The sequence below is a fragment of the Lithobates pipiens genome, unplaced genomic scaffold, assembly GCF_037356315.1.
Source record: "Lithobates pipiens isolate NorthernLeopardFrog02 unplaced genomic scaffold, aLitPip1_a1.2 Scaffold_13, whole genome shotgun sequence".
Taxonomy (NCBI): Eukaryota; Metazoa; Chordata; class Amphibia; order Anura; family Ranidae; genus Lithobates; species Lithobates pipiens.
In genome coordinates, this window is record NW_027507718.1 from 411,741,499 (window position 1) to 411,768,600 (window position 27,102).

At 45.2% G+C, this 27,102-nt stretch overlaps 1 protein-coding gene across 1 annotated transcript in view; it reads right to left on the reverse strand.

The window, feature by feature from the left end:
* NIPAL1 (NIPA like domain containing 1) overlaps positions 1–27,102 on the reverse strand; it is a 59,044-nt gene that overhangs the window by 20,263 nt on the left and 11,679 nt on the right. The window contains exon 2 of the mRNA XM_077477528.1: positions 5,070–5,345. Coding sequence (XP_077333654.1) covers positions 5,070–5,345 — 276 coding nt within the window. The remainder of the gene's footprint in view (positions 1–5,069; positions 5,346–27,102) is intronic.

A 27,102-nucleotide genomic window follows, 5' to 3' on the forward strand; every position in this document is an offset into this window, starting at 1 on the left:
TAAATAAGGCAGAATTAGTTTACATCACTGGCATCACATGGTCATCCGCCAGAGTTGTCCTCCAGTAGAGGATTGTGTCGGTGGTCAATGACCTTTTTTTATTATTATTTGTTGTGACTGATGTAGAACTGCATTTATTTATTTATTAAAGGACTTGTCAAAAACTGTATGTGTGTTTTTATGTTTGTTTGTTTTTTGTGACTGAGTAGGGGTATTATTGTTAAAGGGGGCTTCCAGATTTGAAAAGCCTCTTGCCCGCAGACCCCCACAACCACCAGGTTAGGTTTGTGGGGAAGAGGCCCTTGTCCCCATCAACATGTTGGTGTCCCAATGAGGGCACGTTGCCTGGTATGGGGGGAGCGCATGTTTAACTCCTCCCTTCCTGGACTGTCAGGATGCATGCTTAGGTATAGGTTCTGTATAGATTTTTGGGAGGATGCCATTTTTTTTTGTAGGTCCCCTTTAGAACTTATGCCAGACCCTAAGAACCTAGTATAAATTCGGGGGGGTTACTGTCACATTGTTTTTTTTTTTTTAACTATCCCTGACTCTCTTGGCTTACATGCAAAATGATCACGTTAATTCTATTAAGTATGAAATAACATTCTCAGTATAAATAACTATATATACATATTGTTGCAAGAAGAAAAAAGCCCAAATCCATAAATTTTAACTAGTACACACTATAAGTTTTTTTCATTCAACCCAGTGGTCAGATCGCTGTACTAACACAAGCAATGTTAGTGCAGCGATCTACTCCACTGTGGTATTGTGTTCTGACAGGGGAATCTCCCCCTGCCAGAACACATTGAATGCATGCCTCGTTCGACAGAAGCCATTCGCGAGGTCGTGTACAGGCAGATGTACACATGGGACAAAATTTAGCCAGTTTCTACTGTACCGGCCGATTTTGGCCGATATTCAGTCCATGTTACCCGACCTTACAAGACTAGGAAAGGGAAGAGAAAACCCTCATGAACTATGATTCTGTCCACAAGAAGGTGAAAGTCCTTCCTCAATCCAAGGTATCATCAGTGTTCAGTCCATCATTTTCAGCCGATCAGCTTGACCAAGTTCTCCTAACAAGAACATTAAAACTCCCTTCACTGTTGGAATGTACATTCCACCTCCTGCAATTACAGTGCTTTGTTTTTTTATCATTTCTTCAATAAAAGGTTATGCAGTGTAACTAGAAATCGATTAAACAATCTATGTGGTTTCAAAGTCCACAATGAAAGTGGAAAACAATGATCCATTCCCTACAGTGTTGACCACAGCAGTGGGCTGATGAAAGGTGTGGGTAATAAATGTCATTATGATTACAGAGACACTCTACATTACACATTGCCGGACTGTGCAGAGGGGGAAAAGCTGGAACTACCATGCTTAATTCTTCCAATAATGAAGACTTTTGTATATTTTGGAAATTTTATTATTAAAGGGCTTACTGTTATATGCCTTTCTCATATCGAGACAGAGGCTGGGCTGGAAGAAAAATCATATTTTTAGGGGACTTTATTTTGCTAAGAATCTGGAACCCTTGAGATTTAAAGTGAGAAATACATTGTGGCTGCAAACTATCCTGCTAAACACATATGTTTAATCTTTGAACTAAAAAAATTAAAGCAGAACTCTAGTAATTATAATAAATCTATCCTTGCTCCAACAGGCTCCCTCTATCCATGCAACCAGTCAAGAGGTGCTCTCAGCTGCAGACTCATATTTGCTTCCTCCATGTACAATGCAGAGTTAATAGCCCTGCACTGTATATAATGACCACCCACAGCCTGAAGTTTCAGGTAGAAGAGAAGAGCACTAGGGTAAGTAAAGCCCCATACACACGAGAGGACTTATGTCCGACAGACTTCCGAAGGAGTTCTGCCGGAGTTCCGACAGAGTTCTGACGGACTTTTCGACTGAGCGGACTTGGCCACACACAATCACACTAAACTCCGACGGATTCAAACGTGATGACGTACGACTGGACTCGAATAAGGAAGTTCATAGCCAGTAGCCAATAGCTGCCCTAGCGTCGGTTTTAGTCCGTCGGAATAGCATACACACGAGCGAATTTTTCGAAGGGACCGGGTCCGGCGGAGTTCCGTCGGAAAAATTTGAAGCATGTTCCATATTCTAAAGTCCGTCAGACTTTGGCGAATCAAAAGTCCGTTGCAGCCCACACACGATCGAATAGTCTGACGGAATCAGTCCGTCGGACTTTGGATGTTGAAAAGTCCGCTCGTGTGTACGCGGCCTAAGGCCCCTTTCACACTGGGGCGGTATTCAGGCGTTACAGGGCTAAAAATAGCGCCTGTGTAGCGCCTGAAAAAAACCGGCCCCTGTCACTCCAGTGTGAAAGCCGGAGGGCTTTCACACTGAAGCGGTGCGCTGGCAGGACAGTGAAAAAAGTCCTGCTAGCGGCATCTTTGGAACGGTGAAGGAGCGGTGTATTCACCGCTCCTAAACCGCTCCTGCCCATTGAAATCAATGGGACAGCGCGGCAATACCGCCGGCAAAGCGCCGCTGCAGCGGCGCTTTGCGGGTGGTTTTAACCCTTTTTCAGCCGCTAGCGGGGGATAAAAACCACCCCACTAGTGCCCGCAGGCCGCCGCTAAAACGACGGTAAAGCGCCTCTAAAAATAGCTTTACCGCCGACGCCGCTCCCGCCCCATTGTGAAAGGGGCCTAATACACCTTATCTATACACCTCTAGAATAAACAAGCAATTAACCGTTGCAGTGCCAGAGGACCCCAATACAAGGGTAGATTTTGTTCCCGGAGTTCAGATTCAAAGAAGTCTATTCATAACACATGGATCTGTAAGATTCACCTGTAGAGAATGTTTGATGAATGTGAGATTTGCTGCTTTATAAATATGTCCCTAGGACAATAACGCTTGGGGATACAGACAACACTAGAGTGTATCTGCTGGATGGTGTTTCAGCAGAAAGTAAAGCCTTGTACACAAAATCGGAATTTCCACCAACAAAACCGTGCTTATTAATCAGAAGGGTGTTGGCTCAAACTTGTCTTGCATACACACAGTCACACAAATGTTGGCCAGCAATTATGAACGTATTGGCGTGCTAGACGTACTACGTGGGTTTTCAGCTCTTTAGCGACACCCTTTGGGCTCCTTCTGCTATTTTCGTGTTAGTAGAAGTTTGGCGAGTGTTGATTCGTGCTTTTCTTTTTGCATTTTTCATTTATCGCTTTTTATTTCATGCTTTTCAGTTCGTCTCTGAATGGCCGTTCATTAACCAGACATGTTCGGAGGAGATAACGTGTTATTTATTATTGGCCTTGTAGTTATTGCTTTGACATGATTTTTTTGGTTGAATAATGATTTGATTTGGTAAATTTTCTATATTTTTGGATTCATAGAATGCACTTTTTGGTTATTGTCTATTGGCAGATAGCATGCCTAATTTTTTTTTTTTTAATGCACAATAAAAAAATTGTGGAGAATAATACTTGGCTATGTGTTTTACTTCAAATGACAGTTTGGGAGTAGGCAGTTACATTTTAAAAAATACAATGTCAAATTGACAAGAGACACCAGTTGTATCTTTGTTTTTAAAAACTACGGGGTAATGGTGTTGTGGCACACATAAAAGAAAAAAAAAAAACATAATAATATTATTCTTCATATCACTAGAAAAAAAAAGCCCTTGAAAATGAGTTTGCAAAAACTCCATCAGTATCACCAGCAAAGCAGCTTCATTATTATCCCATTATTTGTGCGCTACATTTGGAGATTTCATAATTTGGCACGTCACGAAAATGTTAATTCTCCATTACGAGCGCTAGTTTACAAAACCGACCGCTTCTGCTTCCGAGCATGTGTGTTTGTATTTTGGACTTTTGTCCAACGGTCTTGTGTACACACGATCGGAAAGTCCGACAACACACATTTGTTGGTGGAAAATTTGAGAACCTGCTAGCCAACATTTGTTGGCGGAAGGCCCGATAACAAATGTCCGATGGAGCGTACACACGGTTGGATTTACCGCCAACAAGCTCACATCCAACATTTCCCATCAGAAAATCCAGACGTGTGTACGCAGCATACGTCTTTTCCATGACACTCAGCTACATATTCCATAGATTAACCTAAAGCTACCCATTAATGACATTATCACATTACACAAAAAATTCCAAATTAAGTCATAGGTACTTGCTATAGAGTGAGACTGTCACTCTGCTTTTGGATAAAATAGATAAAGTACTTTTTCATATATAAATGGCTATAGTTTACAGGTCTAAAGTTAAACTTTAGTCAGCTCGGTCAGTGACACCCCCTCCTCCCGCATTACAAGTTTTTATTGCTTGATTCGTCTAGGGCAGGGATATACAATTAGCGAACCTTCAGCTGTTTCAAAACTACAAGTCCCATCATGCTCTGCTCTGGGTGTCATGCTTGTGGCTGTCAGAGTCTTGCTACGCCTCATGGGACCTGTAGTTCTGCAACAGCTGGAGGTCCGCTAATTGCATATCCCTGGTATAGGGTAGGTAGGAAGGCCACTCAACTTCCTGTATAACACAGGGCCAATGGTCCTGCATTGTATGTGATGACATCTGAGAGGCTCCGGCTGGTCCAGCAGTGAGGAGGAGCGGCTTTGTGGGGCAGCGAGGAGAAGGTTTGCAAGAGCGGGACATAAGGTTAATTGCTAACCTTATTGCTGATTATTTCTTACCCTGGGCAAAAAAGACAATTGATCCCGTGGGGAAAGCTGCAAGATCTGGGGAGGTCAACCTTTGTACAATATTATACAATTCTTACATTATTATTATTATTTCAGCTTATTTTATCTAAATTAATTCATTGAAAGCACTCCTTAACCCCTCAAAAATGCCCTTAAATTATATGATTCACTTTGAAGATCTACGAGTACCACTGGCATTTAAAAACAGGAACTATGACATGTTTAGAACGTTCTAGATCTTTGTAAAATATGGCCCATTTGAAGTAAGTTCGTTTCCTGCAGCTCTAATATATTACATGCTATGACTTTTACCTGAAATGTGGTACTTATCTTATCATAAGCAAACAAGTCTTATTTTTCCTACCTGCTCTGGTGACTCCCTTTTCAGCCAACCGTAAAAGGCCTTTTTTCTTCATGATGAAACTTGAGCCGATAAAGAGGCTGGAGCTTACTGCTAATAATAAACCAATGTAGAGCTTGTATTTGTTCCCAAATGATGTTGCAATGCTCAGGCTTGTCTCGTTGCTGGATTGGCTGCTGTTCTGTACAGGGATGAACGACGAGGGGCTTTGTGTCGTGTTCATTATTAGACACCATACTTGGGAAATGCTGTGAGGACACATCAACGGTAACAAATCTCCTAGAATAAGAATTAATATATTGTTACCTTCATAATAGCCAGTTCTGACACAAACAAAAGCCCATCTGATAAAAAGCAATGTGTACTGTGCAGTATCCCAATCAACCAGTTAAGACACATTTTCATTTCAATAAATTGAGAAGAGATTGGTTTGATGTCATCATTTGTCTTTACAATGCTTCGCTAAATAATACTTGTTGTAAGTGTTGTGAACAGCGGAAATCACAATAAAATGTGATCACCTGACCTACAACAAAAACGGAAGTCCTCCTTTTTGTGTTTCCATATTACAGAATGACTATCTAGCACAGTCTTTCTCAACCAAGGTCCTGTGGAACCCTATGGTCCCTCCAGAGGTTTCTAGGGGTTCCTTGAGCAATAAACAATTTCTGCCTCTCTGACGAGTAACCAATAAAACTTCTTCCCAATGGCCACAAATGTAAGAAGCATTCTTCTCAGTGACCATCACGCTCATGTACCATAAACTGTAGACATAATAATACTATTAGGGGTTCCTTGAGATCAGAAAGTTATTTCAAGGGTTCATTCATGTTAAAAAAGGTGGAGAAAGGCTGGTCTAGTAGAAGCAATGTGTTTTACTCTATCTATTGCATATGCTGCTGAAACAGAGACCCAGAATGATTCAACAGATATACAAGCAGGTTTCTAACAAGGTTACCAACTCAAATCATTTTTAATTTTTGTTTTCACAGGCAATAGCACTAAATTGATTACAATATAACACAACTAAGGATGAGCTCAGGAGTGTTTGCATAGTCCACGTGCAGAGCCCGTCAGGAAGTCGGCACAGCACTGCGCTAATCACAGGCAGTGAGACATTGCCCGATCTCTGCAGCAGCGCTCTGTAAGTGGAGTATGCGACTGAGCTCATCCTTAAACACAACCAAGGTTGTGATGAGGCTGAATGAAGTCTACCATTAGGCCTTGTTTACACTTGCAGCTGTGGGTGGTAAAAATAGACATTTAAGCCCATATTAATCCAGGGGGTAGGGTGGTACATATATTGTGGTCGACAATACTTTGAGGCATTACTGCAACAAATATGATACACCATATCACAATCGGAGAGCACTGCTGCAGTACCACTACCAAACCTGACCCATTCAAGTGAATGTCTGTAATGCAGGTGCAGCATGGCGCTGAGGCCTTTCAAGTATTAAAACAGGCAGTGAAGAGGGGACATATCACCTCCCAGCGACTTCTGGGAGGGGTGCAGAGTGGTACAACAGCAATAATTCACAGACAGTTGCAATAGAAGACTTGTATTGAATTCCCCTCTCAGCGGCAGCTCTCGGGCTCGGGGCTAATAATAGAACCATGCATGCCCGAGACCCGGGCCTTTTTGGGTACCCACTCTAGGGTCCAGTCACCATCAGCCCCCCTTGCCGATGTCACTGTCAACCGGGTACATTCACAGTTTACAGCAAGAAAGTTTACAGTTTACAGTGAAGTCTTCAGCCGGGCTGACAGCATCTGTTAAGAGGGCAGAATGCGGCTTGGCCATCTCATACCCAAGCGGGAAGATATCAAGAAGAGTTGCAACCCTACTCTTTCCCGCCACATCAGGAACCTTTCCCTACCATTAGTGTTATCTCTAACAGACAAGGTACCTTTCTCTATGCTACCCACTTGCATAAAACACGCCAAGCCTGGGGGCCAGGGCCTTAGAGTGGAACTCCACCCAAAAGTTGAACTTCCACTCATATGTCTCCTCTCCCCCTCTGGTGCCACAACTGACAGCATCTGTTAAGAGGGCAGAATGCGGCTTGGCCATCTCATACCCAAGCGGGAAGATATCAAGAAGAGTTGCAACCCTACTCTTTCCCGCCACATCAGGAACCTTTCCCTACCATTAGTGTTATCTCTAACAGACAAGGTACCTTTCTCTATGCTACCCACTTGCATAAAACACGCCAAGCCTGGGGGCCAGGGCCTTAGAGTGGAACTCCACCCAAAAGTTGAACTTCCACTCATATGTCTCCTCTCCCCCTCTGGTGCCACAACTGGGGGGGGGGGGGGCAGGATACCTGTCTTTGACAGGTATCCTGTACCCACTTCCAGGAGTCCGGGCAGCGGCCCACGACATCACTGCAGGGCTCCCTCCTCCTCCTCTCCCTGACGCCAGGCCATTAAGAGAGAGGAGCGAGCCTCATGCACGTGCAGTAGGGCTTCTGGTGTGAAGTCGTAAGGCTACACTGCCAGGTACCCTTACCCACGATGGCGGCAGCAGCACCCGACAACTGATGGAAATATCAGCTGCAGTGCCAACATCGCTGGACTCCAGGACAGGCAAGTGTCCTATTGTTAAAAGCCAGCAGCTGCAGTATGTGTAGCTGCTGGCTTTTCATTTTTTTTTTTTTTGGGTGGAACACTGCTTTAAATAGGCTAGGCTCTGCCTGACCCAAAATGCCTGCCAAAGTCACAACTGGATTGTTTTCCTAGTGACACAGAAAACCATAGAGGAACTATGTTCCTCTTGACTTCCTCTCCAGCTACAATGCTGTTGCAGATGAGCGCCACTTACAGTTGAGAAAGTAGACTACACCTGCCAACACACCTGTTAACTGCCAAGGTGAGTCAATTTTTGGAGGAGGTGTGAACACCACCACAAGTATAATTAAGGCATTAAAGGAATCATCCACATTTGTCCTTATAGGCTTTGAACTCAATTTAAGCGGCAACCAAAACATTCTTCTTTTTTTCTTTGACCAGTTTAATGCTTTCTTTTTCTTTTTTTTTTCAATTGAGACAATGCATGACGTGACTTAACAACTCTACAGAATATACATCCCAATTTACCACTTTCTGCCAAAACACAGGCTTGGCTGTGTATGTGTAGCTGAGTAGGGACAGAGCGTGACAGTCTCATACAATGAATACATCCTCCTCCATAGGTGTTTCACAAAGGTGTATCACAACTGCCTGTTACCATGGATGGAGTATGAGCAGAATAAAAAGTATGGATTCTCTTGATGTGTGTCAAGTTTATGAAAGATTGCATTCATTTCCCTATGTGTCTATGCTGATAGATGTCATAAAACCTGTATCAGTTGTTGCGGCTATAGTCACACCCAAATTTATTACCTTATTCCAAGTACTATGAACAGTGCCAACAGTTTTGTCCTTTCTAGTTTGAAATCATTCTAACAGTGGTGGCTGTTGTTTTTTTGGGGGGGGATGCAAGCAACCACCCACCCTTCCCCCCGACTGGCTGGCGGCACCTTCCTCCTCCACCCACTCTCTGACCGGCACTTACCCCATCTAGGCCACGGGTAGCGGCTCTATGTTCTCTCTTCCATCATGACAGCTTCCAGCTTGCGGTTAATCCCCTCCTCCTAAGTGTCCAATAGGATCACCTGTACTTTCAGCCAATTGGGTGAGGGGTCTCAAAACTCGCTTTATGATTGGCTGGGAGGAGGATCAGTGTTACAACAGCGAATATTCATTCGCTGTTGTAACACACCTGGGTGGGCTCCATTTGCATTCTCTGCACCCCGAGTCCACCCTATTTTGAAGCCTATTAGAGCCTCTGGCTCTAATCAGGTGCTTCAAAAAAAAATACCCCGCCATTGTAATTCATACATATGGCATCCTGCAAGGGGCAGGACGCATGGGGGAGGCGGCGATAAATAGGGGAGGTGGCGCCTGTGCGCCCTTAATGGACTGGCTGCCCCTGCATTCTACCACAAATTTTTACATGAGATCATATCTTCCATATTATGAATCCTCCGGGACTGTGACATCACCCGGTGACCCTGTGATCCCTATATAAGTCACTGTACAACGCGTCCCTGCCATTACGGCCAGAGAGAGCGTTGAGCGTTGTGTCAACATCGACAGAAGAGAAGAAGAAGGAAGCAGAAGAAGCAGAAGGCGGCGGTGGCGGCGACAGCGACAAGACCGGGCCAACGCTAGTAAAAGAGATGGAAGAAGAAAGCGGAGGCCTGGCAAGAAGAACCGAAGAGCAGCACAAGACCCCCGAAGTCGGAAGAAGACCCCTGAAGTCGGAAGAAGACCCCCAGAGGGCGGTGGTGACGAAGGAGAAAGCCGGGCTCCTCCGCTAGTAAAAGAGCTAGCAAAAGAGCAGAAGATAGCGGAGGAGTCTGGCAAGAAGACTCCTGAAGATGGAAGAAGATCCCCGGAGCTGGTTAATAAAGAACTTTAAAAACTCATTCACATAGGGTAGAGGACCGGAATCTGTGGGCCCCCTTGTTAAAGGGGGCTCCCAGATTCTGATAAGCCCCCCACCTGCAGACCCCAACAACCAACGGCCACGGTTGTCGGGAAGAGGCCCTTGTCCTCATCAACATGGGGACAAGGTGCTTTGGGGTGGGGGGGCCGCAGGGTCCCCCTTCCCCAAAGCACCCCCCCATTTTAAGGGCACATGGCCTAGTAAGACTCGGGGGTGTGCTCGCTCATCCCCACCTCCTTTCCTGACCGGCCGGGCTGCTTGCTTAGATAAGGGTCTGGTATGGACTTTGGGTGGACCCCCACACCGTTTTATCTGCGTAGGGGTTCCCCTTTAAATCCATACCAGGTGACCGGGCTCGCGAGGTGTCAATCTCGCCGATGGAGGCGGCGACATTGACTTCCTTCACTAGTTCCGTCTACCTGGAGCCACGTTCAAAATGAACGGACTTTACTCCGTGTGTGGGCAAGTCCGTTCATTTCAAAAGTCCAGCGGACTCCCGCCATAGTGCAGCGGATTGTCCGCCGGACCTAGTCCGCCGGGAAAGTCTGGCATGTGTGGGCAGGTCCGCTCATTTGGAAAGTCTGGCGGACCTCCGCTGCAAAGTCTGGCGGACCTCCGCTGCAAAGTCCAGTGGGTTGTCCACCAGACTAAGTCCGCCGGATAGTCTGATCGTATGTACGCAGCATCAGAGGAATAGTGCCCAGAGGAATAAGCACCATTCATCCCCCGGGTCGCAGTTTGGAGACCACTTTTTTAGACCCTGAGAAGACCCCTCCACTAGACAATCAATAGAAAGTGTCCATGCCACCCAGGAAGTGATTTACACACAAAAAAGAACTCTACTCTTTTGTAGTGAAGAAAATAGAAGTTTTAGGGCTTAGAGGGCTTAGAGTGTCATGTGACCTTAAATTTAGGTAAGTGAAGGAGCTTTTCAATTTGCTTTTATAAACTAATTCAGTTATTAGTTGGGACAGGAAGCAGCTTTAATGTATATATCACAATATGTCTGCTTTGGCACTCTGATACTTTTGCATTATTTAGAAAAAAATATGTTGACAGCCGGATTTCCACTTTTAGAAAGCTTGAAAGTCAAGGAGACTGGTAAAGTGACAAATTAAATGAAATACAAAATGTCACCAGAAAGAGAAGTTTAATTAAATGGACGGATATCTTAAATAAAGAAGATAAAACTGCAACACGAGTAGGTCATTGCAATGTTAACTTGTGTCTTTTTTATGCAAACAAGACATAGCTTAATAACAGAGTAATGCGTAAACACATGTCTATACACGTGAACAGGAGATTTAATAGAGCTGTTGAACACAAAGTGACTTTTTACAGCACACTGAAAATAAAAACAAAGAGTTTCATAAAGACTATGGATAAAAAGTGTCATAATCTTTACACGCCTTAGGCTCGGTTCACACAGGGGCGACTTGTCCAGGCGACTTCGCCGCCTGACAAGTCGCGCTCCGTTCTGTACTATGGAACCGTTCTAATAGGAGCGACTCAAGTCGCCCCGACTTAGAAAAAAGGTTCCTGTACTACTTTTGGGGCGACTTCAGGCGACTTGCATTGACTTCTATATAGAAGTCGTTTTGCAAGTCGCCGCTGAAGTCGTTTGCAGGTCGCGTCTGTGAGTCGCGCTGCAAGTCGTGCCGCCCCTGTGTGAACTGAGCCTTAGGTATATTTATGGAAATCAGTAGCATGTAATTACAGTGCCTTGCAAAAGTATTCATCCCCTTAGCTTTTTACTTATTTTGTTACTTTACAGCCTTTAGTTCAATGTTTTTTTTTTAATCAGAATTATATGTGATGGATCAGAACACAATAGTCTAAGTTGGTGAAGTAAAATTAGAAAAAATATATACATAAAACTATTTTTCACCCCCTTTGTTATGAAGCCCATAAAAAAATCTGGTGCAACCAATTACCTTCAGAAGTCACATAATTAGTGAAATGATGTCCACCTGTGTGCAATCTAACTGTCACATGATCTGTCATTATATATACAAACCTTTTTGAAAGGCCCCAGAGACTGCAACATGAAGCAAAAGGCACCACTAAACACTACCACGAAGACCAAGGAACTCTTCAAACAAGTAAGGGACAATGTTGTTGAGAAGTACAAGTCAGGGTTAGGTTATAAAAAAATATCCAAATCTTTTACTTTCAAAATATTTTATTTTATATTAAAGGCACTTACATACGTAAAACAATACACAAACTAGCAGCAGCAGGGAGGGCCTGCTGTCACAATGTAAGTAACGAAAACATGAGACATTAGTGAAAAACAGACAATATCAGGAGTGTACAGTCGGCAAGCCCTTCCTTATCGAGGGGCTACATTAATAAGAGGTAAACGGAGGGTGTCCCCCCCGGGAGAGCCCACCAGGTCGAACTATTAGGGTAACTCCCAGGAGCCCCCATCCCGACACCCCTAATAGGGAACTTGCTGTGCCAGGATGAGGGAGTGTCCTCCCAGGCCCCTCCCTCGCAGAGGGGAGAAACAGTCGGAGGATCGTCCGCAGTGGGTACCGCAACATTAAATTGGACTGTATGGTGAACCTGTCAATTACAGCTCTGTTGAGCAAACCAAAATCTTAGAACGACTATAAGGACAGAGAAGAGAAGAAAGAAGGAGAAGAGGAGAACAGAGGGGTCGGGGAAGGTAAGCTATGTCCTGAAAGGGTGGAAGGATATAGCGAGGGAATGTTTCGCATTCAATGTAAGAATGGGTGCTTTAGGGGTGAGGTCTGGTTCCTAGGGGAGGGCCTGGGGGTACCCCCGGCAGCAGAGAGATTCCCATGTAACGGGCCCAAGGGTCCCACACCTTTCGGAATTTAGGTGTGGTGTCTGACAGAATACCTGATAGTTTTTCTTGGGACATTATCCACGATATCTTCCTCTTAACTGCGAGGAAGGAGGGTTTGGGTTGCTTCCATGCGGAGGCAATCGCAATTTTGGCTCCTAATAGAATAAAATAAGTTAGTTTCTGAATGTTACTGGACATCAAAGGAATCGGGGTGTTGAGTAACGCAACCTCTGGAGTTCTCGAAACCCGGCAGCCTGTGACTAAGTAAATCAAGTTGAAGATTTTAGTCCAGAACGAACGGAGTCTAGGGCATTCCCACCAGATGTGGATCATGGAGCCACGAAGTTGGCACCCCCTGAAACATAAGGGATTAGCCGTGGGATATATTCTGGCTAGCCTCACTGGAGTGAGGTACCACCTGGTTATCAATTTGATGCTAGCCTCCATTAGTGAGGTGTTCTGGATCCCACGAAAGGATCTGGCTAAGGCCAGCTGCCAGGATTCGAGACTACCAGAGGTCTGGAGATCAGATTCCCAAGCCGTCATATAGGGGGATTTACCCGTTGGGGAAGTGAGAGCCGTGTAGATCACTGAAATACCACCCCTCTGCTCCCCGACTCCACCACACCAGGCTTCATATTCAGTAAAGGGAGGAGGAAGGGGTTTGTTTTTCCAAAGTGAGTTCAAGAAGTGAGATATTTGTTGGAAGCGGAACCTCTCTGTGTTTGGTAGCTCTAAGTGTTCGATACAATAAGCTAGGGAAATCGGACCCCTGGAATTAAAAAAGTGACCTATCCGGTATAGTCCCTTGTCCAACCACCATCTGAAGGCCTCAATGTTCAGACCGGGGGGAAAGTCATGATTACGGAACATGTGAGCAAGGGGTCTTATAGTGGAGACTAGGGAAGGCTCTTTGCGAAGGCCGTCCCATAGGGCACAGGAGTGAGAGAGGGATGGGGACATGATGGGCGGCCTGGCTTTGGGCGGGCACCATAATAAAAAATCTAGTGTATAGGAGGGTACCGCACAGCGTTCTATGGACTGCCAGTCCGGTTTCTCATATTTGGAGTAGATCGAGGAGAGTTGGGCTAGGCGAGCTGCAAGGTAGTATTTGTGGAGGTTAGGCAGACCCAGCCCCCCTCTGCGTCTATGCAGGAAGAGCGTGTTTTGCGGTAGGCGGTATCCCTTATTACCCCAAACATATTTCAGTATTTTGCTTTGCAGAGAGCAAAGGTGGTCCTTCCGAACTGGTATTGGCAGGGCTCGAAAGTAGTAAAGGATTTTGGGGAGAAGGGTCATTTTTATGGAGTTAATCCGGCCAAGCCAGGATAATTCATGTTTAGACCATGAGGAGAGGTCAGTTTCCAGCTGTCTGTATAATTTGGGGTAATTGTGGGCATATAGCATCTCTATTTTAGGTGTGAGGGAGATACCCAAGTATTGGATGGCAGTTTCACTCCATTGGAACGGAAAGGATTGTTTGAGTGAGAGGACTTGGTGAGTGGGGAGAGAAACATTCAACGCCACAGACTTGGAGTAATTAACCCTCAAGCCTGAGACCTTGGCAAAGTCGTCCAATACCCGGGATAAGTTGGGTAGGGTTGTGAGGGGGGAAGTGAGGAACAACAGTATGTCGTCCGCAAAGAGTCCACATTTGTGCGTTTGACTACCGCATTGGACACCTCTAATGTCTATATTGTGGCGGACTGCGATCGCCAGTGTTTCAATGGCTATTGCAAATATGAGGGGGGATAGGGGGCACCCCTGTCTGGTCCCCCTGGTGATGGGAATTGGCTCGGAAAGGTATCCCTGCATTCGAATTTGGGCCCTCGGCTGGGAGTATAAGGCCTGTAATAAGCCAAGGAAGCGAGCCCCAAATCCCCACCTGTCAAAGAGCTGGAAGATGTACTGCCATGAGACCGAGTCGAAAGCCTTTTGAATATCTAAGGAAAGGAGGAAGCCAGATTGTCCGGATCCCCCTTCCCAATTAGACTGCAAAATGGAGATAATATCGATCGCCCTCCGAATTTGATCAGGTCCCTGTCTGCCGGGAATAAAACCAACTTGATCCTTGTGGACATAGCGTCCAATAAAGGAGGCTAACCTATTGGCCATAACTTTCGTAAGAATTTTGAGATCATTATTAATAAGGGAAATCGGTCTGTAGTTGCTGACATCTTCCAAGTTCTTGCCAGGTTTGGGGATGACCGTGATATACGCCGTGTTAAGGTGGGGATCCAGGGGGTCTCCATTAGCTTTATGGTTACCGAGCTTGGCCAGGTGGGGAGCTAGTGTGTTGGCAAAGGCTTTATAGTAAGGGATCGAAAGGCCGTCGGGACCAGGGGCGGAGCTTTTTTTAAGAGTCTTGATGACTTCCAGTATCTCCTCTGTCTGGAAGGGGGCTTCCATAACTTGTTTGTGAACGTCCGATAAGGCCGGGATGGGCAGACCCTCCAAAAACTTTGGGAGGAGGTTATCTTTGGGGGGTGGGGAGCTACTGTAGAGAGAGGTGTAGAATTTCTGAAAGGCATTCAGAACTGTGACCGGATTAGACGTGGGCGGGAGTCCCGCGCTTCTGATCCGAGGGAGGGTGCTCAGCTTGGTTCTAGGGGAGAGTCTATTGGCCAGGAGAGTGCCTATTTTATCCGCCTGTGAGTAAAATTTGTGGCCAGCCCACCTAACTGATTTTTCAGCTTTCGTGGTGAGGGCGAGATTTAGTTCAAGGCGAGTCCTGTCTAGTATGGCCGTGGGGGTACGGAGGGGGTCCTTTTTGTGAAGAGCTCTGAGTTTAGAGTATTCCTCTTCTAGCTTCAGGATGGTTGATTGCCTTTCCCGTTTTATTTGAGAACCCAATTGCATAAATTTTCCCCTAATGTAAGCTTTGTGCGCCGCCCACAGGGTCTCGGGGGAGACATCAGGAGTCGCATTAATAGAAAAATATTCCTTCAATGCTTTGTCGAGATCTATAACTCGTGATGGCTCCGAAAGGAGGGATTCATTTAACCTCCAATGCCTAGGATGTCTCCCACTCGAGCCCCCCAGGGCCGTCACAATTACAAGTGAGTGATCTGAGATCACTGTGTCAGTGATGGAGGCTTTGAGCATCCTGGGAAGGAGCGAGGAGGGGACAAGTATGTGGTCTATGCGTGCATATGATTGGTGAGGCGCTGAGAAGTGAGTGTAGTCTCTCTTTGTGGGGTTTAATTCCCGCCAGACATCGGACAGCCCATGAGCGTGTAGCAATTTGGCAATCCGTAAGCTTGCCTTTGTGGGCCTGGTTAAGCGGGGACGTGAGGGGGAGGATTTATCAAGTCCTTGATCAAAGGCGACGTTAGAGTCTCCTCCGACAATAACCGTCCCCTCTAAAAGAGGTGCTAAGGTACGTAGCATGGATTCGAAGAATTTGGCCTGACCCGTGTTTGGGGCATAGTAGGAGACCAAGGAGTAAAGTTGGTCCCCCACAGTGCCCTTTACAAGTAAAAATCTGCCCTCCGGATCCGCTTTTTCAAAACTCTTATTGAATTTGCATGTTTTGGCCATCAAAATGGCCACCCCCTTGGTCTTGGATTCCGCGTTGGCTAAGAAGAACTGAGGGAAATGGGCATGTAGGTACTTGGGACTAAACCGGATAGGAAAGTGGGTTTCCTGAAGCAGAATTATATCTAGTTTCAGGGATTTGTAGTAATCGAGGGCTTTTCTCCGTTTGATGGGGGAATTAAGACCCTGAATGTTGTGGGAGGCTATCTTAAGCCTAGCAGCCTGTGGATCAGCCATGGAGCAGAGGGGGAGCCCAGCATCTGAAAGCGACCTCACTTACCCAATCTATAGCTGGGTTCTTGGTAAGGGCATTGAGATCGGTGGCCCGAGGATGTCTCCCAGGATACCATGTCGACTGGGTTGGCTCAGCCCAACCTGAGGAGAAAAAAAATAGTGTCATGCAAACATTCAACGGGGGAAGCTTACCATCAAGGGGGAAGAGAAGGGGAGAAAGGGCAAGGAAAGAAAGGGTTCCTGAGAAAAGAAAGAGGAGATCAGGGCAGGAGACACCCCCCGAAATCCCAAGCAAACACAATGAAGACAACCGACCCATAAGGTCAGGAGTCCCGACCCTCAGACGCCTGGGAAAGGCCGAGGGAGGGAGAGTTACACATGTGGTCCCTCGCGGAACTGGGGACCCCTAGTCGGGTAACTACCCGAACTGTGAAAACAACTTTAAATAGCAATAACATAAAAGCAGCAATATACATAATAAGGAACTTTTCTTTTGAGGCACGGCTAAACATAATGCCTAGAAGACACTGGGGCTAAGAAATGAACGCTGTTCTTAAGGCATAAGGAAGGATGGTACATCCAGGGGGGGTGCTGAGGAATGCAGCCCTCTGGGAAATCCTCAAAGCAACCTTAGGGCCCATTTCGAGGGTATGTAAACAAAAACAAAAACAAAACAAAAAAAAAAAAAAAAAAAAAAAAAAAAAAAAAAAAAAAAAAAAGAAAAATATATGCGGGGTTACGGGCAGTCCAGTAGATGGACAAAGTACTGCATAGCGTCCCGGATTATTGGAGGCAATGGGGATAAGGGTAGAACCAGGGTAGCACAAGTCCTAGGCAAGGGGAGGGCAAAAAGGGTTGGAGGGCCAAACTTTCCAAGTTTGGGGAGCAGTCCTCCGGCCCTCTCCAGGTCCTCGGACGGTCAGTCACAAAATGGAGAGAATGATAATGGGACTGAAAGTTGCTCAGGTGGGTGCATTATCCTTGACCTTCTTGGCTCTTCCGGAGGTCCATAACGGGGATTGTGGGCTGTTAGGAGTGGGTCGTTTGTTAGATCCCTGGCTAGGGTTAGAAGTGTCCATGTCAGCTTCTTGAGAGATGATTTTTAGCTTGGTGAGGAGCTTTTCCCCCTCGGGAAAAGTGGAGAAGGCAAAAGACTTCCCTTTTTCCGTGAACCTGACCGCAAAAGGGAATGCCCATTTGTATTTTATGTCTTTGTGGGACATTGCAAGCAAGAGGGGTTTTAGAGCTCTTCGTCTCTGTATCGTGGAGGGGGAGAGGTCCGCAAAGATCTGAACCTGGTGTCCCTGGTAATTGACGTGTTGCAGGGATCTGGCTCTCTTCATGAATTCTTCTTTCACCGAGAAGTGATGTGGCTTGGCCAGAACATCTCGCGGGGTGCCATCCTTCCTAGGGGGGCCGAGGGTTCTATGGACCCGGTCAAGTTCAAGCTTGGTAGCTGGGATGTCTGGGATTAGCTGTTGAATGAGGTCTTGCACCGCCCTGGACACATCAGTTATTGATTCTGGAAGCCCGCGAATTCTGACGTTATATCTGCGTGACCTATTTTCGAGGTCATCTATACGGGCCATGGCTATGTCCAATTGCTCCTGTACTGAGTAGATGTGTCTGGAGTTTTGGATGGATCTGGCTATGGTATCCTCCATTTTATGTTCGATCGTTTCGATCCGGGAGCCTAGGTTAATAAAATCGGCTTTCAATTCCCCCGTGATTTGCAAGGCAGTTTGGGAGAGGCCCCTCTCTAATAATTCAGAGAATTTGCCAAACAGGGCATCCATGTGGGAGACTGGGTCTGTATGAGCAGCCTCGTGGGGGGCCATGGCGGTCTGGGTAACTCTGTAGGTCCCCGCTGGGGAGGGAGAGAACTCCTGGATGGTGCGTTCCAGCAGAGAGACCGTGGAGGCCGGGGACGGTGTGGCTTCCTTGGGGAGACCCCTGGGGTTGCCTGGGGTGGCGTGGAGAGGAGGAAAGTCTGTATCTGACCTGAAATCCACTGTGCCTGCGGATCTGTGATCCTGAGACAGGAGCTGTGCTGCGGTGGCCATCTTGGATTTCTCCCTCACGTCCAATGAAGCGAACAGCGGGCCGAGATTGCGTTTAGCCAGTCCACCGGTCATTCAGAAATGTGCCCCAACACTTCGGGATTCCGCCCCTATAACTCGGGAAGCGGAAGGGTAGCCGTGCCGTGCGGTAGGGGTTCCGTTGTTCCGCGAGGCAGCGGAGCTTTAGATGATCGCGGCCATCTTGGAAGCCTCGCGCATGCGCACTCTCAAATATCCAAATCTTTGATGATCCCTAAGAGCACCATCAAATCTATCATAACCAAATGGAAAGAACATGGCACAACAGCAAACCTGCCAAGAGACGACCGCACACAAAAACTCATGAACTGGGCAAGATGGGCAGCACAGAGACCTAGGGTAACACTGGAGGAGCTGCAGAGTTCCACAGCAGAGACTGGAGTATCTGTACATAAGACGACAATGAGCTGTACGCTCCAAAGAGTTGGGCTTTTTTTTTTTTTATTAAAAATAAATCCCTTTTTTGTAGGTCCCTTATTCCCTTCTCCCCGCCCAGATGCTTGTGCTTCTCTGGGGGGTTTGAGAGACATGTTGGGTGGAGCTTTTTGAAATTCCTCATAGAGTTCTTTACTCTTGGGCCCTTTCTGCGGTGTAAGACTATGACCATGCTGTGCCATTTTGCCTAAGGTGGGGGAGCTTTCTCTGTCCTGGATCAGTAGGCTGATATGTAATTGCTTCAGGGGCGTTATGTATACACCTATTGTTTTATACATATGCATAAACAAAAATTATTATATGTTTTTTTGTGTTGATTTCATATTTTGTGTTTTCAAAGAGTGGCTTCCCTAAGGAGGAATTTATATACCGTATTTGCCGGCGTATAAGACGACCCGGCATATAAGACGACCCCCTAACTGTGCAGGTTTTTAAAATGTTTTGCCCGTACTCACCGTTTAAGACGACCCCCCATTCCGAGGCTTCCGACGCTTCATATCCCTCTTCTTCGTTCTTGCTGGAGCCATTTCCTTCTTCCTTCTTGCTGGTGCTGGAGCCAATCACGGCGAGCAATGTATTCTATTAATGAATACAAAGCCTGCTGGGATTGGCGGAGGCTGTTACATCATCAGCCCGCGCCTCACTCTCAAAGCCAATCGGAGCATGCTACTGTGTGTAGCCTGCTCGGATTGGCAGAGATTGCTACTCCAATCCGAGCAGGCTCTGTATTCATTTGAATACATCGCTCACTGGGATTGGTTCAGTGGTATATACTGTATGTAGCCGAAGCTACATACAGTATTACCGGACATCCAGAAGGCATCCCAGCAGCTGACCCGGCGTATAAGACGACCCCTCCTTTTTGCTCAGTTTTTTTAAGTGTAAAAGGTCGTCTTATACGCCGGAAAATACAGTATGTATTATTCGAAACGCATTGGATTTTTTTTCAACTACTCATCGTTTAGATTCATGACACACCTTATGTCTCTTCATTGAACTGTAGATTGCATATCGCCACTCTCGAATTGTGATATATTTGTATATATTTTTGTATCTTATTCCATGACTATTTGTATAAGTGTATAATCAACATTTTTAAACTTTTTGTAACAATAAATAATTTTAATTTTTTTTATATACAGTTTTTGTGGTATTCAATTAACATGTATGTTCAGGGATGATGGCAATTACATACCACTCCACATGAGTCTAATTTATCTATAGAATTGGGCTTTATGGCAGAGTGGCCAGAAGAAAGTCATTACTTTCAGCAAGAAACAAAACGGCATGTTTTGAGTTTGCAAAAAGGCATGTGGGAGACTCCCAAAATGTATAGCGGAAGGTGCTCTGGTCTGATGAGACTAAAATTCAACTTTTTGGCCATCGAAGAAAACGCTATGTCTGGCACAAACCCAACACATCACATCACCCAAAGAACACCATCCCCACAGTGAAACATGGTGGTGGCAGCATCATGCTGTGGAATTGTTTTTCAGCAGTCGGGACTGGTAAACTGGTCAGAATTGAGGGAAAGATGGATGGTACTAAATACAAGGATATTCTTGAGCAAAACCTGTACCACTCTGTGTGTGATTTGAGGCTAGGGTGGATGTTCACCTTTCAGCAGGACAATGACCCCAAACACACTGCTAAAGCAACACTTGAGTGGTTTAAGGGGAAACATGTAAACGTATTGGAATGGCCTAGTCAAAGCCCAGACCTCAATCCAATAGAAAATCTGTGGTCAGGCTTAAAGATTGCTGTTCACAAGTGCAAGCCATCCAACTTGAAGGAGCTGGAGCAGTTTTGAAAGGAGGAATGGGCAAAAAACCCAGTGGTAAGATGTGGCAAGCTCATAGAGACTTATCCAAAGCGACTTGGAGCTGTGATAGCCGCAAAAGGTGGCTCTACAAAGTATTGAATCTAGGGGGGTGAATAGTTATGCATATTGACTTTTTCTGTTATTTCGTCCTATTTGTTGTCTGCTTCTTAATAAAAAAATAAATAAAAAAATCTTCAAAGTTGTGGGCATGCTCTGTAAGTTAAATGAGGCAAATCCTCAAACAATCCATGTTAATTCCAGGTTGTGAGGCAACAAAACACAGAAAAATGCCAAGGGGGGTGAATACTTTTGCAAGGCATTGTAATAGTACCAATACATGCTTTTACACACCTCGCTGATTCCTTAGATTGGCAAACCACTTTGAAAAACACACACGAATGCCAGTCATGTTTACTGAAGCTTCATGGCGCAAGACAAAATCTACCTTATAATGTTTAACCCCATAAAAAAAACTCTTATATATCCTATATTTTTTCATTGTTATTGTTATGCCCCTTCCCCTCCCTACTTGGAAAATCTGACAACAGCGTTGAAAGAAATGGATCCATCATAATGACACCCCGTCTTGGCTCAGAGTACTGTCCTGTAACAAAAGGAATGGGAGGGTTAGCCTCCTGTCTCTCTGCATGCCTCTTGCCACAGCTTGAATGGGACCTGTAACTGGACAGGTATTGGCCGCATTTGCACTTCTTTTTCGATAGAGTACCCACCTGCCTTTCTTCATAGCTGACCATCTTGGACACATTTCTCCCAGCCAGAGACCACTCACACATTCCCCAGTGACAGGTTGGACTTTTTATCTAGAATAAAGCCTGGTATACATGTACCGAAAGTTGGCTGCTTCAGCAGGAAATGGCCAACTTTTGGTACATGTGTGTGGCTGTCTGCTTCTGTCAAACACTCTTGCTGAAAAAAACAGCATTTGATCAGCCATGTCAGAATACAATAGCTCAGTGGGGGAGATCATTGCGTCACACATCGTTGTATTGATGTGGGGATCTGTCAGTTTTTTTTTCTGTTGGTTGAACGCAAAAAAAAAACTGAATGTGTATACCTAGCTTTAGGAAACACCTAGCAACATAGGACTACATACTATATATACTTTGTCTCATGGGGTTTAGGCAGACCAATGTAAAATAAAAAAGAATAATAATTCTCCAATAATCCTTCTAGGCAGCAGGTCTTAATCTTACTGAGCACTCTGACTGGCAAACAATCACATGACAAAGCTGTATGATAAAAATACTTGCTCATTTCCTGGCCGTTATCTGTTTTTAAGTTTCTTTTTATGTATCTTACAGCTTTGTAAGGGACAGATAATTGACAGATTAAAGAAACTTTCATAGGGAAAAGACCTGCATCAACCTCCAAAACCTGGGATGAACATCGGCACTAGATATGGTGATAACATAAAATTATATAGCAACTGGAATATAGGTATACATAAAATGTGTGTGAATAAGCACACATAATATTAAAACATTTGTTAAAACATAATGTCCATAAATGATCTGAGATCTTGTATGATTAGCACCTGGAGGCAGCTCCCTTAGAGTGAAGCGATGAGCTATGTGTAGAAATGGGAACAGAGGGGCGCCAGACTGAGTGCAGTATAAATCATATATTTAATAAAAACAAGTAGTAACTCACTCTTTCCTTCTTATGGCACATGCTTATTCATTCATTCAGAGAATGCTGGTCTGATGAAGAAGCTGTAGCTTCTAAATGCATTACCATTCCTTGCCACTGTGAATAATCACATTTCCTGTTCCTGTGAAGTCATGACCAGCTGCTTCTTGTTTCCTGCCTCCTGGTTCCCAGCATTCTCTGGATCCCTGTAAGATCACACCAGTGCCCCAGGCTGCAAAGGGAAGACTTTTATGAGGCTCCAGGACTGGCGCTTTTCACCACATACTGAACTCATCTAATTTAACCTGTGAGTTACTACTTGTTTTTATTAAATATATGATTTATACTGCACTCAGTCTGGCGCCCCTCTGTTCCCACTCCAACCTCCAAAACCTGAATGTTTCAGCTGGTCATTCTGGAAGGAAAAACATTGACAGTTGTAGGTAATGTCAGAGTTTCTGCCCCCACGTGTCTATAGGACCATTACATTCTCAGTAGCCAATGGGAATGTTAATCTCACTTGTGAATAAGCATGTGCCATAAGAAGGAAAGAGAGGGCAAACATCAGCACTGTCTGGAAGTTCCAGATCTTTACATGGCAGAATAGACCAGCATTCAGCACTAACTCTCTGGTCGGGTCTGCAGTCTGCTGCAGGTGTATGCACCTCTAGAAGAAGTAAGGAAGTAGCTGGGATTTGTTCTAGAAGAAATGGCTACCTTGGTTCTGAAAAAAATGGAGGGGGTAGCTGTGATTTATTTTAGAAGCAATGGCTAACTTGGTGCAGGGAAGAAGTGAGGGAATAGCTGTGATTTGTTTTAGAAATAATGGCTAACTTGGTCCTGGTAAGAAATGAGGGTCTTGCTGTGCTTCAATCTGAAGCAATGTCTACATTGGTTCTGGGAAGAAATTAGATGGCAACTGTGATTTGTTCTAGAAGCAATGGCTATATTGATCCTGTAAAGAAGTGAGAGAGTATCTATAATTTGTTTTAGAAGCACTGGCTGCCTTGGTCCTGGTAAGAAATGTGAGAGCATCTATAATTTGTTCTAGAAGCAATGGCTACCTTGGTTCTGGGAAGAAGTGAGATGGCAGTTGTGATTTGTTCTAATAGCAATGGCTACCTTGGTCCTGGAAAGTGGGGGGCAAATGTGATTTGTTCTAGAAGAAATGGCTATATTGATCCTGTGAAGAAGGGAGGGCTTATCTACAATTTGTTTTAGAAGTACTGGCTGCCTTGGCCCTGGTAAGAAATGGGGGAGTAGCTGTAATTTGTTTTAGAAGCCAAGGCTACCTTGGTTCTTTGAAGAAGTAAGGGAGTAGCTGTCATTTTTGTTCCAGAACCACTATTAGGTACCTGGTGTCGAAGCCCGACTTGTAGGAGTAGACCTCACCTACAATGCTGGTTCAGGTAACCACTGGAATGGGAACAGTGGTCTCGAGAGCAGAGTGGGTAGGAGGGCCTGCTGGAGTAGGGTCCGCTGGTATCGGTGGCGGAGTAGAGACCCCTCTGGGATGGCTGGACAGCAGGTGATGGTGGACCAGGACTGGCAGAAGACTGAAGTGCAGATGAGTGCAAGCAGCAGTTACAGGAGCCAATGAGAAGAGCCAAAGGCACAGCAGAACACTGGACAAGGCAGCAGGCTGGAGCAAGGTCAGACGGTCCGGGTCAGTAGGCAATCAGACAGGTGGAAACAGCAGGCAAAGACAGCATCGGTAAAACAGGCAGAGGTTGGGAACGGATCACAGGCAGAGGTGGTAGCAGGGTCAGGCAGGCCGGGTCGGGTTTAAAGAAAGTAGAGAGGTCAGACGAAGCCGGGTCGGTTCAACAGCAGATGATCAGATACAGGTAATCAGGCACACAGAAGCTGAGACGAAACAGCGCTGCACCAGCGCACTTGGAGAACCTTTAAGCACTCAGCGGAGGCACACGTGCGCCTAACGCATGCACACCTCTTGCGCACGCACGCCCGCCCGCGACACGTGGCAACGCCCGATAGTGGGAACGCGCTGAAGCTCAGTCCGTGAAGAAGCGCACGTGCGATTGCACGCACGCAAATGCGCCTGTCTATCGCTGGTAGGTCCCTGACAACCACTCTCTATTTGAGTCAAGATTTGAACAAAATTGGACAGGAGGCATTAAACAGCATTCAATGATGCTATATTATATCATATTTGTGTTACTGCATGTTAGGATACCAGTGATGCAGCAATTGTTCCAAACAAGACAATATTATTATTATTATTATTATTATTATAAGATTATTATTAGATCATATGTTTTTGTGATACGAAAATCACATGAAGTGTCTCCTGTTCCTAAAAACATTCATTGTCATACATGTAAAGGTGGGACTTTATTAAAACTGAAGAAGACAGAATCTGGAGCAGATGTTCAATGGCAATTAAACAGCTTCTATCTTCAGCATCTTCAGTTGAGCTTTAAAAATTAAGTTCCCTCAAAAACACTTCTGTTCATGGATAGAAGATCTTTGAGCTCTTTCAGCACTTGGATCATGACCAAACTACCATCTAATGTATGTAGATCGTCGTTATACTGGTGGTAGGTGAATACAGATAACCTATTGCCTGGTCAAGTGGAAGAAAAACATTTCACCCATTTTGGAAGTTTTTGCCTGCTATCAAAGAGAAAAACGTCTCTCTCTCCTGAACAAGAAATATGACGGCTCCAACTCATAGTACGAGCAAGAAAATGAAATACGTTTCTTTGTGTGAGCTCTGCTATTCAATGACGAGGAAATGCAAAATTCCTGTTCACAAAGTACTGAGTTTTAAGTTACCTATGGCTTGGTAAGTACACATTCAGTTTCCGAGGGATAACAATTGATTGTTATCTTCTGGCATTACGTTACTCCAACAACACTTCAATCATTTAGAAAATGTACATAGGATCCCTTAAGTTATAAAGAGCCAGTTAGTCTACTCAGAGCCAGTTTGGCCAGTTATTCAACTCCTTTCAAAGATTTTTACTGTATTTTTTTTGTGGTGCTGCACATGTGACCAGCTATGACTCCGACCAAGGACTTTAAAGTTCAGCTGAGAAGGAATATAAACACACTGGCAACTGTGATATCATCATATCTATCAGATACATACCTTAAAGCAGAACTAAACCCATCGATTTAACCAGTTACTTTCAAGGCATGCTGTGAAAGATAAATGTCACATTTGCTTTTGCTCTCAACCAAACTGTCAAGACATGAAATGGCTGGTGTCATAACTGATCACATGTGCACCACCTTGGCAACAGCGGGTCAAACAGAGGCTAAGATGGTAGCTTCTTTGGCTGTAAAGCAGTAGAGGGTTTTGTTCCCCTTTAAATGTAGCATATAATGCATATGTGCTAGAAGGCAGAATTTAAAGCGTATCAAAACACAAACCCAAAACCAAAAATTGATAGCATTGCAGCTTGACGGTTCTTAAACGTGGTGACGGCATTCGTTTTTTATTTTTTTTCACACTTTTCTCCTTGATTTTAACCTGGTAATCCTGTCATGAACTCACTCCCTGTCCTATAGTGACAACTATACGTAGCAGCATTGTAACAATAGGCTAGGAAGTGTGTTTGGACTATGTAACTGTGGTAAGACTATATAACACTTGCCTGTCTTCTCTACAACAGGGTAAGGTATTTTTGTAGTCCACAGTGATAGCAGGGAACAATGCCACAGTTCACCCCCTTGGTCTGGTTGTAAGTGCTCCAAACCGTGCCCAAAAATGTTTAAGAATGCGTTCAGTTCAACTATGCCCTGTGTAAGTGCACATTATAGTTAGAGTTTACATACACTTTAAATAAAAACACTGCAGACAACAACATTGGTTAGTTTGATACAAGGGATTTAGTTCCACTTTAAGTGATGTACTTTACTGGCTGAGCAGATTAAAACGTCAAGGTTTTAAGAGAGCTGCTGTGTATTTATTTAAAGAATAACTATTCCTAAAATGTTTTAAATTAGATTTAACTCCACAGGGGACCAAATGCATATAGCCCTTGGCAGGGCCGCTGTTAGAAATCATGGGGCCCCGTACAGCCTACCTGACGGGGCCCCTTTTAAACCCACCCTTGACCCCCCCCCCCCCCCCGGCTCCTTCCCTGACCCAACCTCTGCAGATTTGTCACTATTTACATATGCACGCATACTGTGTCCCAGGAACTAGATGTTGCTGCTCACATCTTTAATGGGACCCCTGTTGGCACGGGAGAGCCCAATAAAGGTGATGGAGGGACGGTGGTGGAACCCCCTTCCACTGCCTGTAAAAGTAATCCAGGGGCTTCTTAGCCACTAGGATTACTTTTACTTTGTGCAGACTCGTCCTGGCTAAAAAATGATATCTTGATCATTGCTGCAGCGATGACAAAGATATCACCCTTCCAATCCAGCAATGTACCAGTATGTTGCTGGACAGGAAGCGGTTAAAGGGGGTGGTTGGGGGGGCACATGTTTACTGCCCCCCCTCCCAAATGCAAGTGTAAAGTAACATCACACTGCGTCTTATGATTAGCATTATGAAAATTGCGCAGGCAGCACAGTCAGCATGTGCTCTGTCATGGATCTCACAGTGTCACTTGGCTTTTGGGTGCTGACTTTGTTAACTTATGGCTGTACTGTGTGTACAGTAACTATAACCCAATACAGCCATAACAAAGTAAGCACCAAACAGCAATAGGACACACTGTAACAGATCCATGACAGAACACATGCTGACTGTGCTGCCTGCGTGAGTGAGTGTCATAATGCTGATAATCATGACCAGCTATGCTGTACCTAAGTGAGACGCAGTGAAGGATTCAACTTCTGTGCTCCACTCATGTGTCCTCCAGGTTCTTGCTCCCATCATTGCAGCCTATCTCTTTCATCCACTGAGCCGCCTGTCGCCTTGCCTGAGTCTCAGCAGTCGGCAAAGGAAAATGAGAGGCGGAGCTAATCGGAGC